Raw genomic sequence first — 15813 nt, forward strand, 5'->3', positions numbered from 1 at the left:
TCCACCCAAAAAGTATAACCCAGGGTAAATACCTTGTTCTTTTGTGTCATATATTGTTTATGTAAGAAATTGGGGAAAGTCGTATAATTGGACTTGGCATGAGGACACCCCTTATCAAGGGCGATATCCGTACATAGGTCATAAATTGTTCACATCAGTGATATTCATCACTTCGGACTTTTGAAACATTTCACCACATCAGCTACTTTACTTTTCAATTAAACATATGTACATTACCCACGTGCATGTATATAAATTAATGTATATATTATGCGTTAGCAGCCCAATGGTGCTACACGACATCAGCCCTCAGGAAGTCTTTTCAGACTAATCACATGTTGGCTGTGCTGGTTTCATCTAAATCAATTACATCCTGTGGATGAATGGCAAAACCGGAGGATTGTGAATATTTTCAGTTTGATGTTAAAACCCCCAAAACTACTATATTGTCAGAAACAAGTACATTATACAAATCCTATAAATAAATAGGCTTTTTATTGGTCTCTGAATCACAAATGACTATCCTATTTCAAATGTGTGTGTGCTCCAGACATAAGTGGAATTTCGTAAACTGCCCTGTTTATTTTGAGTATTTTACATTTATATTTTGGCCATTTTCAAATCCATCATTAAACAGTGTGATATGCATGTTATGGAGACCCTTTTCATTTTCATTGAATGACCCTCCTAGTCTGCTCAATTTTGTACTTTCATGTACATCCTCCGGCTAGCATATTTCAGAAATACAGTATGATTTGCATTTTTTTCCCGTGGGTGTATCTTAGATGTTCTAATACGGAGGTTCTTAACCTATTGAATTATGTGGACTTCCACATATTCATTAATGTAACCCGAGGACACCCACTAAACCACTGTTACAATCTGGGAACCCCTTGAGTCATTACTGGAAGCCGAAGATCATGGCCTAAGCATTTTCGATTACTTGGACCACAAAAAAAGATACAAAAAATACAGAAGCAAACATTCATCAAGAAAATACACAAATGATTAAATATTTTACATGATTCACAAGCAAGTATTAAAAAATAATCTAAATTTTAATGGGAAGGTTGGAGCTTTTCTAAATTCATTTGAGGCCACTCATTGTCCATACAATATTCTGTTGCACTTGCCACGCTCCCACAAATCAGTCTCAGGATACCGACCTAATTTTTAGACTCCAATTTCAAATTACCTCAAATTTACAGAACACTTTCAATTTTTTATTGTTATGCTTCTTAATGCAAATTATTAATCTAGCAATACAATTTCATTTTCTAAGTAGTCACGACCCCCCTGAGGAGGCTTTATGGATCCCTAGGAGTCCCTGGACCACAGGTTAAGAAAAAAATGTTTTACTATGCATATGTTTGGCATTTTTGCATGCATATTGTGGTCTGGTGTGTTTATTTGAGATATTTCATATGCAGTGGCATAGCAAAGGGGGGCAGTGGCGGTCTGCCCCAGGCGGCACAGGTTTTGGGGGCAGTGGACACCCCTCTCCAGCTCTTATGGCCACCACAGGGCGGCAAAGGCTAGGACCACCAAGGGCTGGGACCGCCACAGGCTACGTTCATATGCATACTATATTAACATGACCATCTCAGGAGTTTAGACCGGTCTTCGGATTTCTGTTTATATTTCAGGTAATGTCTCATATTCATAGTTTGTACATTTTTATGTCATTTGTGGTCATAATTGTTGGGATATTATGGTTGCGTGTTTATGAAGATTATGTGGATTTCTCTTGTTTAAGAACAATCATTTGTGATTTACTCAATGAATTGCATTTGTATTTTATGTCTTGGATTATTTTGTGCATTATAATAGATACATTGTGAACATTTTGGGTTGCTGGTTTTGTCATTTTCAAAGCCGATCTGTCGAACTTTTTGATGTTCATATTTTGATCATAAAGATGGTCATTAGGGGGGTATATGACATCCTCTTTTTAGCATTTCGTGTCCATGTTCTGTTAGCTTTGATGGGAATATCTGGTATAATGTATACAGAATACACCATTTTTATTTCGTATATTCATATTTTTCAGGTTTGCGGTGTATATGTTGGAATTGTCTGCATCTATGCATGTTGAGACCATTTCAAAAGCCAATTTTGATTTATGTTGGCATGAATTTTGGGGCACTCAGTGTACTCATGTGTATATTTTATGTATTGTGATTTGAGTATTTTAGTATTGTTGTGTGCATGTTTTTAGGACTCTTAAATGCCAGTTCATACATTTTCAAATGTATATTAAGAGCCTTGTGGTATGTATATTTGCATACATATTTAGGCATGTGTTTATATATATTTTATTTAAAGGTGTGTGCTTTTAGTATGTCTATGGACATATTTGACAGTATTTGGTGCAGTTTGTTGCACATTATTTTTGTATTAAAGTGAGAATATGGTATGCACCATCATCATTGTATATTAGACTATCGCTCATATGAATTGTGTGAATTTTAAAAGTCAGTTTTGAGCATTTTGATGTCTATATTTGACAATTTTAACCTGCAGATTTGGATATTTTCTGGAGTCTAGCTCAAGGAAAGTTATGTACACATTTTCTGTTTTTATATACACATTTTGATTTTTGAATCTATATATATATAAAACATTTTCAAAGGCATAGTTAGGAAATTACAATATGCATGTAGTCAATAACACCATGTGCATCTTTTCAACATTTTCATGTGCCCGTTTATGCGCTAGCCAGTGTGGTTTGCATATGTGGGTATTTGTACATGCATTTTTGGTATTGAACAGTATATTGTGTCAGTATTCATTCAATTCAAATGCTACTGCATTTTCCTAGATTTTATACCTAGTAATGTGCATTTGGGCTTGTTGGTCAGGTTTTGGAATACACACCTATCTTGTACCTGTTTTGTGAATGTTTATACACTCATTTTGAGCTTTACAAAATACAGGGATATGTTGCCTAATTGTACGCACGTATTTAAAGATTCGATGTTTATTGGAGTATTTTTCAGTGTACATTGCTAATATTTTGCACAACATCCTTCAAATGGTTTAGGATTCTGATATGCTTCTTGAGAACATTTACATGTGCCTAATTTGAGCATGTCGCATGCCTGTTTTGGGATTTCCCATATATAACTTTTGTACATTTTCGTTCTGAGCATTTCTTATACATGCTTTTGGCGTGGTCATCAGAATATTTTAGTCTTTAGCCATCACACATTTCAGAGTTTCTTATGTCCATACTGTGGCCTTTATCATGTGCAAATCGTGCCCTTCCTCATGCACATACTATTGCCATTCACTTGAATGTGTAGGCTTCCTTGCTTACACATTACTGGCCTTTTAGTATGCATGTTCTAACTTTCTCTTCTCATTAAGATATCCAGGGCTGAGAACAGGTGCACCCCTCGGGAGTGACTGAAAATGCCAAGAGACTGCATCACAGTTGTTAGAGGCTCCACGCCATGGGCTAATGGGGGCCACAGGAGACTCGTCTCGTGCAACCTAATTGATAGCTCGGCTGTCTGAGCTCACGGCCTATTGCTGCTGTCCAAACAATGCAATAACTCAGCTGTTTGAACAACTGTGGCCTGCCTTGCCTGGAGGCTAGCTGCTTTATGCTGCCTCAGCCAGTCACTCACTCCTCTGTGTAACTGGAAGTGGAGCTCGGCTCTCTCTGCCTGCAAGTCCTGTAATAGGAGGCATAGGTGTGCGGTTTGTTCCTGTGATTACATAATCCAAGGGATAGATGTGCAGTCTGATACAGCATGATCTGTTAACATGAGGGATGTAGGAAGGTGGAATCTGACTGCATGGTTACTCCCACTTTTTTCCTGGTGTTTTGCTGGTTTTCGACTTCGTTTGACTGGGATCCTGCTAATCAGGACCCCAGTCTATCTGCTTTCTCCCTAAATTGGTTGTACATGTACTTTAGGTACACTCCAGATTGGATTATGGGGTACCCTTATAAGTCCCTAGTATATGATATACTATGTACCTAGGGCATAGGTACCCCAGGGGCTGCAGCATGTATGATGCCACCCCTGAGAGACGACTCAAATTGACACCACAGGTCTGCTACTGCAACCTGTATAAGGTGGTGCACGCACCCCTTACTTAGATATAGGTTCACTATATCTACCTTATCACTGCACATATAAACCTATCAGTCACCCCTATGGCAGGCCTTATCAATCCTGTAGGCAGGGTGCTGGGTTTTAAGTGAGAGGGTGCCCATGCATGATTAGAGCCCCTCTGCAGTCTTCGGAATCTATTCTCCGGGGTTGTTCTGTGATGCAGCCTACCATATACTCAAGTGAATTATAACCTTGCTGTAAATGCTAACTTTAAAAAGGCTGCATGGAAACATGCTGTGGTTGGTGTCAAACACCTTGAAATCATACCTTCATACCAGTAACTGGTGTGGGAGGTATGATTCCACCCACCTAAAGGGAGAAATATGACTACACTGATACACCCGGTACCAGCTTTACAGAACCCTGGCATCACAAGATGGATGCTGCCAGCCAGACACTAGTCTGTACTCCTGCTGCTGAGCCAAGCTCGAGCAGGGGAAGGCATGACAATAGGCATCCTGTCCCAGTGAGGTGTAACTACCTCCCAGACAGGCTTTAGTGTATTGGGACTGGGTGGGTGCAATCAGAGTGCTTTGATGTTTGCAATGGGGGCGCATTTGGTATCCCTGTGCATAGTCCAGTTCAAACCGGTTGCAGGACCCATTTGCTCCTGCTCTAGCGCGAAACTGGACAAAGGACATGGGTGTAGCCACTCCTCTGTCCTGACCCTCCCATAGGTGGGTCCCCAGAGTTTGTCCCACCCCTTCCTTGAGTATAAAGAAGGAACCCCTGACTACAGGACTTTAGATTTACCAGGACGAAACTCTACTACAGAAACCAAATACTTTGACGATCTACAATGCGCTAGATGACTGAAGAATCTCCCTTGGAGTAAAGGAGTTACTCCCCTCCTAAGCCAGCACCAAGACGCATCTGACCGGTTTGCATCTCTGAAGACTCCGAAGACTTTTGCAACACAGTTGGTGGGTTTCCAAGCATCCCCGAGGTCAACTAGTATGCTCAGCAAACCTGAGACCCGTGTCCCTCATGGGGACCGCGCAACCTGAACCCCTGGACACCGCGTACATTTGCAGAAGCATTTGCTTTCAGGCGAACCCTGGAGCTGTGCTTTGGGCTACATGTCTTCCAGACCCCGAACAGTGATCCCACCGAAGATTACCGGCCTACACTCCATGAGTGTTCCGTGGGCTAGTATTTAGTGATTCCTCTCAAGGTCCCTTTGCTTTTCCTGGTCCGTTGGGATGTGGGACCCTGTGAAGGCAACTTTAACTTTCAGTGGGCTTTCCTGGTTGCTCCAAACGTGCCCTGACTGTCCATCGCTTGGGGAGTCCAGGACCTTGCTGGTCCTTACCAAAGCATCTTTTCTCGGACTACGTGGGTTGCAGTTGCCAAGGCTTGTTGGTGTTCAATTCCAGACACTGACCCCCCCAGCACTATACATCCTTCGTGGGACAGCTCGCCTGCGGACTTTGGTCATCCTCGACGTCTCCTGGTCGCCGTGCCTGCAGAGTCAAGCTTCACCTCTTCTCACCTGAAGCACCAGACATCGGTGGGCATTCGTCTACCGAGCCCCTAGTCACCCTGAAGTGACCCAGCCTCTATCCCCTCTGCTTTCAGGTTCTTCTCAGCTTCGATCAAGGCTTGAATCACACTAGACACTTTCCCTCTTCACGGCAGCAGCACTTGGCAGCATCACGCCATTGAAAATGACGAAGATTCCCGACACCATTTGACACCTATGCACCCGGCTCCCCTGGATTAGGTAACACGAGTACTCCGGTGCTCACCTGGGTGCTAGCCTTAGAACCTTCTAAGTTCGAAAGGGTTTGCTCAAAGTCCTCTCCTAAGTGTCCTTAAACTTTAAAATTCCAACCGCGACTTTCCAACAGAGTTGTACGGAGCTCTCGGCTGTGTACTCACACTGCACGCGTCCACCGTGGGTCCCGAGTCACTACCTTGGGTGGTTCCTTGGGGTCCCAGTGATTCTACGTGCTCTAGGCACTGTGTCTAGTCAAGTCGCTGTTGTTCTACCACCTACTTAGTATATGGTTTGGTCTCCCCCTGGAGCCCACTGTGTATTGTGCTATTTACTTTCGTTCTAGTGATTTAATATCATGTGCTTTGTGCTCTAATCTCATAAAGAGGTTAGTAGAGAGTGTTTAGTAATAAATACATATATTTTATATATTCCTTGTGTGGTTCACTTTTCATTTCGTCATTCAGGAGGTTATAGACTGGTAAAACAAGCTGCTTTACATTCCTTCGAGACTTAGCCTGAAGGCTGCTCTCCACAGCTACCACTAGGATAGCTTTCTTTAAAGGTTGTCTTTGACCTTATCATCAATAAGGGTAGTTTGGATTGGTGCAAGGTGCTCACTTTAGTTAGTGGACAGCATGTGTAATGTGTAATTTGTTGATCTTTTTCTGTTATATTGTTGAACCACATTGTTACACTTCCTTTCCTCCCTCCTGTCGTCTCCTCCCCCATCCACCCTCTATTTATGTCTCTCCTTCCACCCTCTCTCAATGTATTGAGACCGAACTTTCCTGTCCGACGCCCGATGGAGCTACCTGGTTTAGCTATAGGGGAGATGGGCCGTGGATTCCCTCCTTGGTCATCACCTACCCAGTCGGTCCTTAGAAAGACTTCTTTTCGTCTCTCCTTATTGTCTCTTCCCTTATCCTCCCTTTCTCACCTCCCCTGCCCCCTCCACTACTTTTCTCTCTCCTTTCTCTCCTCTCCTAATTGTACTGCCTTTTTTGGGGGGATTTATTGTGTAATTGTTGAACTTTTTCTGTTGCATTGTTGATTCTCATTTAAAGTGCTCCGATACCTCTGGGTCTAGCCAACGCTATATAAAACTCTTTAAATAAAAATAAAATAAGGAACCATGAGGCTTTGAGATCTTGAAGTCATGAGAGATTGTTCTACTATGGGAAGACTCAGGTTATAGGATCTGTGTAACATGTGGAATACTCTGCTGTCTGATCCCTTAAGATCTATTTGACCTTCTATCTGAGGTCTGAGCTTGTAAAATGAGGAATGTGTTGGACAGCTCTGCTGTCTGGGGTCGCTTTGAAAGAAAATCTCTACACAGGTAACACCAAACGAGGTCTAGGTTTTAAATATTTTTATTGTTTATATCTTTTTTATTAATTTATATTCTTTTCCCCGATTTCCCTTTCAGGGTATAAGTAAATGCGCAATCATTTACAATAACAATAATCTGTAACATTTACATCTCGATTATCCGTACAAAAATCTCTTTAAATTAATTACATAATGTATTTGGGATACAGTGATGAACTGTAGGAGCAGGCGGCTTTGGCTGAAGCCATAAAGCCTAGAATTACCCCCTGGCCCAACATCCTCTGTGCTACCCCACAAACAAGATTAACACAAGTATTCCAGTTTTACGTTGAAAAGAAATGGAAGGACATCATTTTAAAGACCTTTTCCCTCAGTATTTCTTGATCTCTGTCGTTTCCACCCTCGCCCTGCACTGTCACCCCAGTAATGTATGCTCTCCCCAACTTCCTTCATTCAACAACTCTTGAACTTCCATCTGTCCTCCTCAGTTCATGGTGCCCTGGTCTCCCCACAAGAGCTTTTTGTCACTCCTTGTGCACTATCTGTCCCCTCTCTTGTTTGACAGTTAATGCTCTTTCGCCCCACCATCCTCTCTCCGTAAAGGCTTCTGTCCCTGCTTTTCCCTCCTACCCTCAAAAGCCCTGACTCTGCAAGCTTTCCTTCTCGGACTCCTGCAACTCCCCCCCCCCCCTGCTTATTGCTGTCTATTCTCCCTTTAGCCTTTTATGCTATTTGTCCGGAGGAGTTAGTTCTTGCCTTCCGTATCCACCTTTTCATGTTATTCTATTCCTTCCCACGGTCTCAGATTTTTCCCAGTTCTCAGCAGTCCCCACTTTCGACGTTTCACCTCCTCTTAGCAGTTCAGGCTTTCGCCTCTCTCTCTTCGGCAGTTCATGATCTCGCTGTTTTTCCTTTTTTCCCTGCCCCTTCTCTTTCCCGATTCCTCTTTTGACTTTTCCCCCCACAGTAGTTAACAGGTTCATTCTTTGCTCTGTTCCAGCTCTCGTCCTTCCCCTTTTCTTCCTTACTCCCATTAGCAGATCTTCCTTTAACCCCTCCCCTTTCCCTCTCTTCCCAGAGTCCCCTGCTTTCCTTCTATCCATTCATAAGTTAATTCACCCATTTCACAATTTTTTCTCTACTCTCAGCAGTTCCCTCTCTGTTTCTTAGAACAGGAATTACTGTTTCTTGCAAGGAGGTCCTTTGAATTTCTCTAAGCCAACTTCTTACTTCCGTAAAAAACACACAGAAGAACGAAATTGGAGGATCTACAAACTTGGACGTTCTGAATTCATCCTCCTCACCAATCAAGCACAAGTCAATGCATTCTGGGATTCTGGCTATAAATGGTCCAAAGCATTTGTAGGGGGGTGGGTAAACGTATCCCCATTTTTCAAGTCACAACAACTCCAGTGGCAACCATTGCACTGCCAGGTATATTACTTTAACCTGCCTGGTCAAGGGAATTACTAATATTAGTAGTTATCCTGATAATTAGGGATGGCTTCTGAAGTGCCCGTTGTTTGCAGTAGTTGCAGCACTATATCCCTTTACAGTTCAATATAATGTTACCCTTTAACCATGGATATCCCATTTCAGACAGGAAGTAGGCCCTAGTGAGGCATCCAACTCACATAAGAGAAAATCTTTCCATGGCAAGTATGCCGTTGTATTGTCAACATGATCGACAGTAGGCCTGAGTCAGCTATCCTAAGGTCATTGCAGTTTCTCTAATCACTAGATGGCCACAAATTTGAAGCATGTAGGTAGCAAAGGGTTGGAAACCTCCATAAAGCTTCTCATTTAAATCAGCCCACATCCTCCTTTTTCAAGATGGACGCTACAATTCTAACATGGTAAATATTTTGGATCATTGATGCATTTCCATCCCATCCCAAGATGGCGACTCCATTTTCAACACAACAGAATAGGCCGCGTTGAGGTTTTCAATTGAAGGAAGTGCATATCTCTCATTCCAAAATGACAGCCCTAGTTGTTTCTCCAAATGCCTCTTTTTCCAGAGTGGGTGTCCTACTGTTTGTCTTAAATGGTAAAATAAAAAACGACTGACAGATTCAGTCTGCAGACGTGAGATTAAGCTGGCCATAATATAGAAGTTTAACATTTGATTTTGACGATACACTCAGAAGTGCAATCATCTTAGAGTAAAAGTGATTTGCTACATGTAGCAGTAGTCTATTCCCCATTAAGATATACAACTTTTAGCAAACAAGATTCGAAATTGGAACAGGTTATGACAATGTTGCAAAGCATTGCAGTTTTTCTTATTACTGCGAATGTCACAGAAAGCTGGCCACCGACATACGAGATGACTAGCAGGAGACTAAAGGTAGCCTGATATATGACTAATTCAAAGTGGACTCCATTGTAATTGACCAGAGATGGGAAACTCAATCCAGTGTCATTGGTCAACAAAGTAAAGTAAGCTTGGTTAGTGCAATCAATGCAAAATGACATCCAGCTCCTGGATATTAACTCAAGATTGCGGACGTGGTGCAGTGTCATTGAGCTATAAAATCAGAATGGAAACTTGATAAAAGAAGCCAATCCAAAATGGCTCGCCACATACAGGTATTGACTCACAATTACCATTTTACCCCAGTGTCACTGATTACCCAAAAAAACGTATTGGGAGCGCTACTTACTTTTGAATTGAAGCAACTCAAAAAATCTAGAACAGAAATGTAATATTTTGATTATTGGATTTCACAGGTTTGTTTAAATATTTACTTGGAGTAGAGTGGGTAAAGGGGCTGGAATAGTTCTTCTTTCAAAGCTGTTCAACTGAAATTAACCCGCATTGCACACAAATGTTAACTTTGGTCCATGTATGCTTCCTTCATTTAAAATGATTCTAAACCAAGGAAGGTAAGCGCTTGAGAAGTAGGAGACTACATGCAATTTTCATTGATGCTGATGCTAAAAATCCCAACTGCGTGTCTAAGTATAACTCAGGCATGTGAATCTAAGATACCAGTGCTGGAGTTACTCTTAAAAACGTCTACACCCATCCACAGAATGCATTGACAACATCAAAATTAAAGTCCTTTCACTCCCCACCAAATAAATTACAACATTGAAGCCTTCAATTGTCAGAGCAAAAGATGCCTTGAGCCGCTGCAACCTGTCCTGTTTTGGGGACAAAAGGGGACAGTGGTTTCCCTTATTTAGGTAATATTTTGTTTTTTTGCTGTGGTAAGTTTTCCCAACACATCTCCAGTGTGCGAGTTACAGCTGCCATCAAAAAGGCCAGAAACGACCTTTAAATAATTTGTTTTTACTGACCACGGCATCGAGAATACTTCCAACCTTGCTCTGCCCACGCCCAACACAAGGAATTTAAGGCAAAGTTTTTTTCTCTTGTTTCAGGTCTACACGTTATGCGCCCTTTAAAATTAGTCTTTCGACCTAGTTTTGAAACACGATGGCAGCTTTGCATCTGGTTTTCCCATCTTCAAGTCCACCCTAGTTTCAAGCCTAAACATATTCAGTGCAATTCACGCCTCTGATGAGAGCGAGGATACGCTCTCCCCAAGCAAACACGGTGGCCCCCCGGTCTCCCCCTCCACAAATCCATAGACATAAGACAAAGCAACACAATTATTTTTCCCATTTTTAACAGTTCCTTGTTGATGCGCCTTCACCCTCCGTCGATGGTTGTCCATTTCCACAAACCTCTACCCGGAGCCTTATTAATGGACGTACAGTATACTTTGCACAAATAAAGTCGAAAACCTCAGAAAGAAACCAATGAGGAGTATCCACAGTCTCATTAAATAAACAAAAAAAGGCAAATAAAAGCATTAAGTTAGAAAAGAATGACATGTTGTCCTTTCATGAAAGGCGTCGGAATGAGGGCGGTGTGGGAGAGTAACATGTCTGACATCTCTCTCGAACAGCGTCCCCTGTAGCAGCAGCATTCGCACAACGTCCTGTGGCCTTCCGGAAGTGACGATAAATAATGCACAATGGACCGAAGGAGCGGCCTCCAGTGGTTAGAACAGGGAACTGTTGGACAGAGCTGGGAACAGTAACACACTGTGCAAACCGCACCCTACCAGCATCGTGGAAGGGCTAGGCCTGGGTACAATACAGCAGAATAAATTATACATAAATACGTCGTTCGTTCCATCTTGGAGTGTCTCGGCTACCCGCTACTTTGCAATATCATCAAATACCACAGTGAGCCGCATGTTACCCCCGGCTTCTTACATGGGATGGAGGTGGAGGGGCCTTCATTAAACTGCAAGCTCACACTCAGTCCCTTCCCATGTTCTCCCCTATTTCGAACAGAAGGAGTATGCTCACAGTCTCCATGCTCATTTACTTCTAGTTTTTTGCTCCCTGTGGACGGTGCATACCAGTACTGTTGTGTCACGAATTTTAGCAGCTTCCCCTGGATCCCACAAAACAGTACCTCACAAATTCGCTATTGCACAAAATGAAGGGGGGTATTTTTTAGGGAGGGAGGCGGGGTGTGCATAAGAGGGGATATCGCTGCCTCTCCATGAACAAAACGAGTACGTATCGGGTGCTTTGTAGAGTGGCTATTTTGATCCAACTATTCTGTGCAGTAGATGTTTGTGAGAGCTAAAAATTTGCAGAATTTAGTGGTTCCCTTTTTTATGTGAGCTGTAGCTAGCAGGAACAATATGATAAGCTATTTTGAAGGGGAGTCTTTCAAAGCGGGTGAAAATGCACAATTTTTACCCATGCCGCTCAAACTATTGCCCCTCAAGTTCATTACAGAGGGAAGAGAGTGATTTGGATGGTCATGTACAGAGAGAGGGAAGCTACTAAGTTGCAGTTCTAACTACTGTCCCTGCCAGCCTCATGTGTCACATAAGAGGTATAAGGTGCTGATACTTCTAAATGTTGCCCCGATTTGGATTTGGCCAGTTCTGCTACCAGATGGCAAGTTCTAGCATGGAGCCCTTTGATTTTAAAGTTATGATTTTAAATGGTTAATTTTTTGGGACAAATGTTGCCCGTATCTGTGTAATACACACTTATAAGGCTCCCTGTTGGAGGATCAAAGGCAGAGACTCCCTCCGTGGGGGTGAGACCTTTGTGTTCTTTGTGATGGTGAAATGACCAGGCTTTCTGTGTATGCTCAGGGTTCCTCTGCGATGGGGAGGTGCTCAGTCGACCTGTGGGTAAGGAGGGCATGTTCAGAGTCCCTTGCATTTGTAGGCTGCTTGCGCTCCCTGTCTGAGTGTGGAAAGCGCGGTCTCGATTCGTTTGTGCTCTCGGTGGGAGGGTGAGGCACTCAGTCTTGTAGGAGGTTAGTCTGATTGTGCTCCCAAGGCAGCCAGCCTGTCCATATGTTTTTTAGAGCTTTCCCCATGTGGCAGTGCAGGTGGCATCATTGGAACTTTAGCCCTCTAAACAGCAACCAAATCCTGCTGCGGAGCACCTGTCCCTTGCTCTTTTACACACCAGAGGCGGCCACTCTTGTTGCACTGGTGTCACAAGAAGAGACAGCAAAAGGGCAAGAACCCGAACTACAGGGATCAACTCCGACAAAGTCACAGCGCCAAATAAATTGGATGAGCTTGCTCAACTTTGAAATTGTACTTTTTAATGTTTGTGTCAGAATGGCAATCTTTGTGAAGGGGGTGTGTGGGGGGCACATTATGTTGTTTGTGACCTCCTTTAATCCTGGGACTCCAGTACCCTCCCTCCCTCCCTCCCTCCCTTAAGGGGAGGATGGAGTGTGAGATCCTCGCCTGTGCAGACACGTGCCTCATTTCTAGATCTTTGTTCCATCCCTTCCCCTAGTCTAGCTCTCCTCTACCGACCTGCCTCTAGAGCAGGTCTGATCATGCCTGTGCCAGAATTTCCTCAAAAAGGGACAAGACAGACAGGTCAAGCCTCCCTCATTGGGTGCGAGCCCCACTCTTTGGAACGCAGTCCCAACCGTGGCCCCTTTCAATAAGGCTGTTAATTTCCAGGTGTCTCATACCTGGGGAGCCATCTTAATCAACACAGTTTGGTCTAAAGACCGTGCTTTTCGGTTATGTTGGCCCTTGACACTTGAGAAATTGGAGGACTAGAGAAAGTGAGGGAGCAAAGACGGGCCAGGACCGATCACACCGCCTTTCAACAGCTTTTGCTTAACCATGTGCAGCAGTGTCAAGATTCGTGCTGTATAAGTGACAGGGGAACCTCCATAGAGTTCTACCTGCACACCTCTGCTTTAACCTGCAGCACCTCCTATTCCAGCTCTGAGTGCCCAGACAGATTTGTCAATCCAGCTCAATTACAACCTTTAGCACCTACCTACTATTCCAAGACTGGGATCTACATGCAGCCCCGCCCGTGCATCTCATTACAGACATGCAGCCCCCCTCCGCTAGTCCAGCTCTGCAGATGCCACTCCATCCTCACCCACACTCCTTGCGATCCATCACTGAGACGCAGACAAGGCTCTTCTAGTGCACCTTTCTCCTGACCTGCAGAACCCACGCTACTTCAGTACAAGGATCTCCAGATAGCTCTGACAAGGCAGCCACCCTCTGCAGTACTGCGTCCCACTCACACCTGGGCCAGGGCACCTGAATCCTGGTCAATGGCCTCCTTGGTATTTCAGTACCGGGGCCCACACTCAGCTCTGCCAATTCATCTCCATCCCGATACACAACCCCTACTGCTTTTGGATCCCCACATGCACCTTAGACCTGACCAGCAGTACCCCTTCAATCCTAGTACTGGGACACACACGCGGCTCTGCCATTGCACCTCCATCCACCCAAACTTGTCATATTGAATCAGTTGCAAATATAACTGAACACATGTGATGCAGCTTCCAGGATAATGGGGGTTTCGGTCAGCACCCCCGAACTTAACCCTGAGGTGGATTCCACCTTGCTTTCTCCAGTTAGACTGGCAACCACTGACAGACCGTTCCCTTCTTTCACCGTCGGTGTGCACCACCTGAAGTTTTGTTGCGATGGACGGAATGGACCAAAAAGAACAGCCCAACACCCCTTAATCCATGAACCCACTGCTGGTTCCCTGCAACTCCTCCCACCTTCCTGTGCACCAGGCACTGGTCATCCTCCAGACTCGGCTTTCTCATAAGGGTTCTCCAGCAGGTAGCGGAAGCGTTCATAGTTGGCGAGAAGGTACTTGGGTGCAAACATGTGCTCTTTGGGGTCAGCTGGGGGATACTCCTGGGCGGTGCCATCAAACCAGCCTCCAGTGCGGATGAGATCACGGATGTAGCCAAGATCCCGCTTGTCAGCATAGTCCCCCCAACGTGGGAAATCACCATTTTGGGCCGAGATCAGCTTGAAGTAGATGCCCTCTGGTGTGAAGCACCAAGAACAGTGCCAGCCAGCAAAGTGCAAAGCGCTTCCCAGGGACCACTGAACTAGGATGTGGCCGGTACGGTTTTCGTATTGCCGGAAGCCTGGCATGGTATAGTACTCTCTGCGTCGCAGCCGGATTCCATCAGTGGCGTAGACCTCTCGTAACATAGCCACTGTGCAGCCAGACACCACCTCCAGGGTACCTGGCTGCTTCCAGAAGAAGCCATAGAGAGATTTGCGCATGTGGAAGGCAAACGGTTCTGTCCAGCCATCATAGAGCTTCAGAAAGAGCACACCATCTCGTGCTGGAATCTCATCAGCATCGTCAATGATGAAAATATCGTCATCACGCAGATTGAGCAGCCGGTTCATTCCATTGCGTGTCAAGAACGTACGCAAGTAGTCATCGGCAATCCAGCCATCCTGGCGGCCCCCGTCTGGAAAGTGGTCCAAAAAAATATAGACCACCTTGCGACGCACATAGTCAAAGGAACCATTCAGTAGCATCTCACGGAAACGCAAAGGCCTGGCTTCACCGTAGGCGGTGAAGTTAGACTCACATACCAGGAAGGCATCCACAACATCAACCAGCTCGTGGAAGCGGGCTGCTATTAGGTCGAACTCATGGTTTACATTGATGGCATTAATAACGCGGCGTGGGTGAGCCCGCGGCGTCAAACGGTCCTTGGTGGGAAGATTGGAGTATTGCACCACCGTGGGCACGCCACAGCTGGGTCCGTGCCAGCCTGGCAAGCAGGGGCACTCCACATGAGTCTTCCGCTTGGACCGGGTACCACTCAACTGCTTGCGGGTAGGTTGGCGGCCAGATGGACGTTCATTACGATCCTCACCATGCACCCCAGCAGGTAGGCGATCGAGCGTTTGAGTGCCTGGCTTGAAGCAGAGGCCCCCAGCCTTGGTACGCACAAAGTACTCAGTGGTATCCTCTGCAAGGTATAGATGTGCCTTGTGCAGGTCCGAGAAGGCATCAGGATTGAGTGGCTGCAGGAGTGGGGGGTTTGGGTACAAGGGTGTTCGCAGGAACTCTAGCCCTACTGGGGGTGGGTCTGGATCTGCTTGAGGCGTGACTGGAGCGGTCATCCATAGGAAGCCAAGGTTGGGGCTGAAGACCGTGAGGTCACGGGGCAGGCGGACGTAGGAGAGAGCTTTAAGGAAGTGCAGGAAGGAGATGAGGCTGAGGCCTGCCATGCAGAGGACGAGGAACCACTTATGCCGACGCATCTTCATCCTGTGGAAGAAGAACACAAAAAGTCACGGTCAGAGAAATAATAGTCTCTCT

The 15813-nt window shown here is 44.8% G+C and overlaps 1 protein-coding gene across 3 annotated transcripts in view; it reads right to left on the minus strand.

Annotated features, from left to right (window-relative positions):
- Positions 1 to 7204: 7204 nt before the first annotated feature.
- Positions 7205 to 15813, minus strand: part of MGAT3 (beta-1,4-mannosyl-glycoprotein 4-beta-N-acetylglucosaminyltransferase) — a 98317-nt gene continuing 89708 nt past the window's right edge. For all 3 annotated transcript variants that reach the window (XM_078683454.1, XM_078683448.1, XM_078683445.1), the window contains exon 2: positions 7205 to 15762. In XM_078683454.1, coding sequence (XP_078539580.1) covers positions 14256 to 15761 — 1506 coding nt within the window. In that variant the 5' untranslated portion in view covers position 15762 and the 3' untranslated portion in view covers positions 7205 to 14255. The remainder of the gene's footprint in view (positions 15763 to 15813) is intronic.

The sequence above is a fragment of the Lissotriton helveticus genome, chromosome 1_1, assembly GCF_964261635.1.
Source record: "Lissotriton helveticus chromosome 1_1, aLisHel1.1, whole genome shotgun sequence".
Lineage (NCBI taxonomy): Eukaryota > Metazoa > Chordata > Amphibia > Caudata > Salamandridae > Lissotriton > Lissotriton helveticus.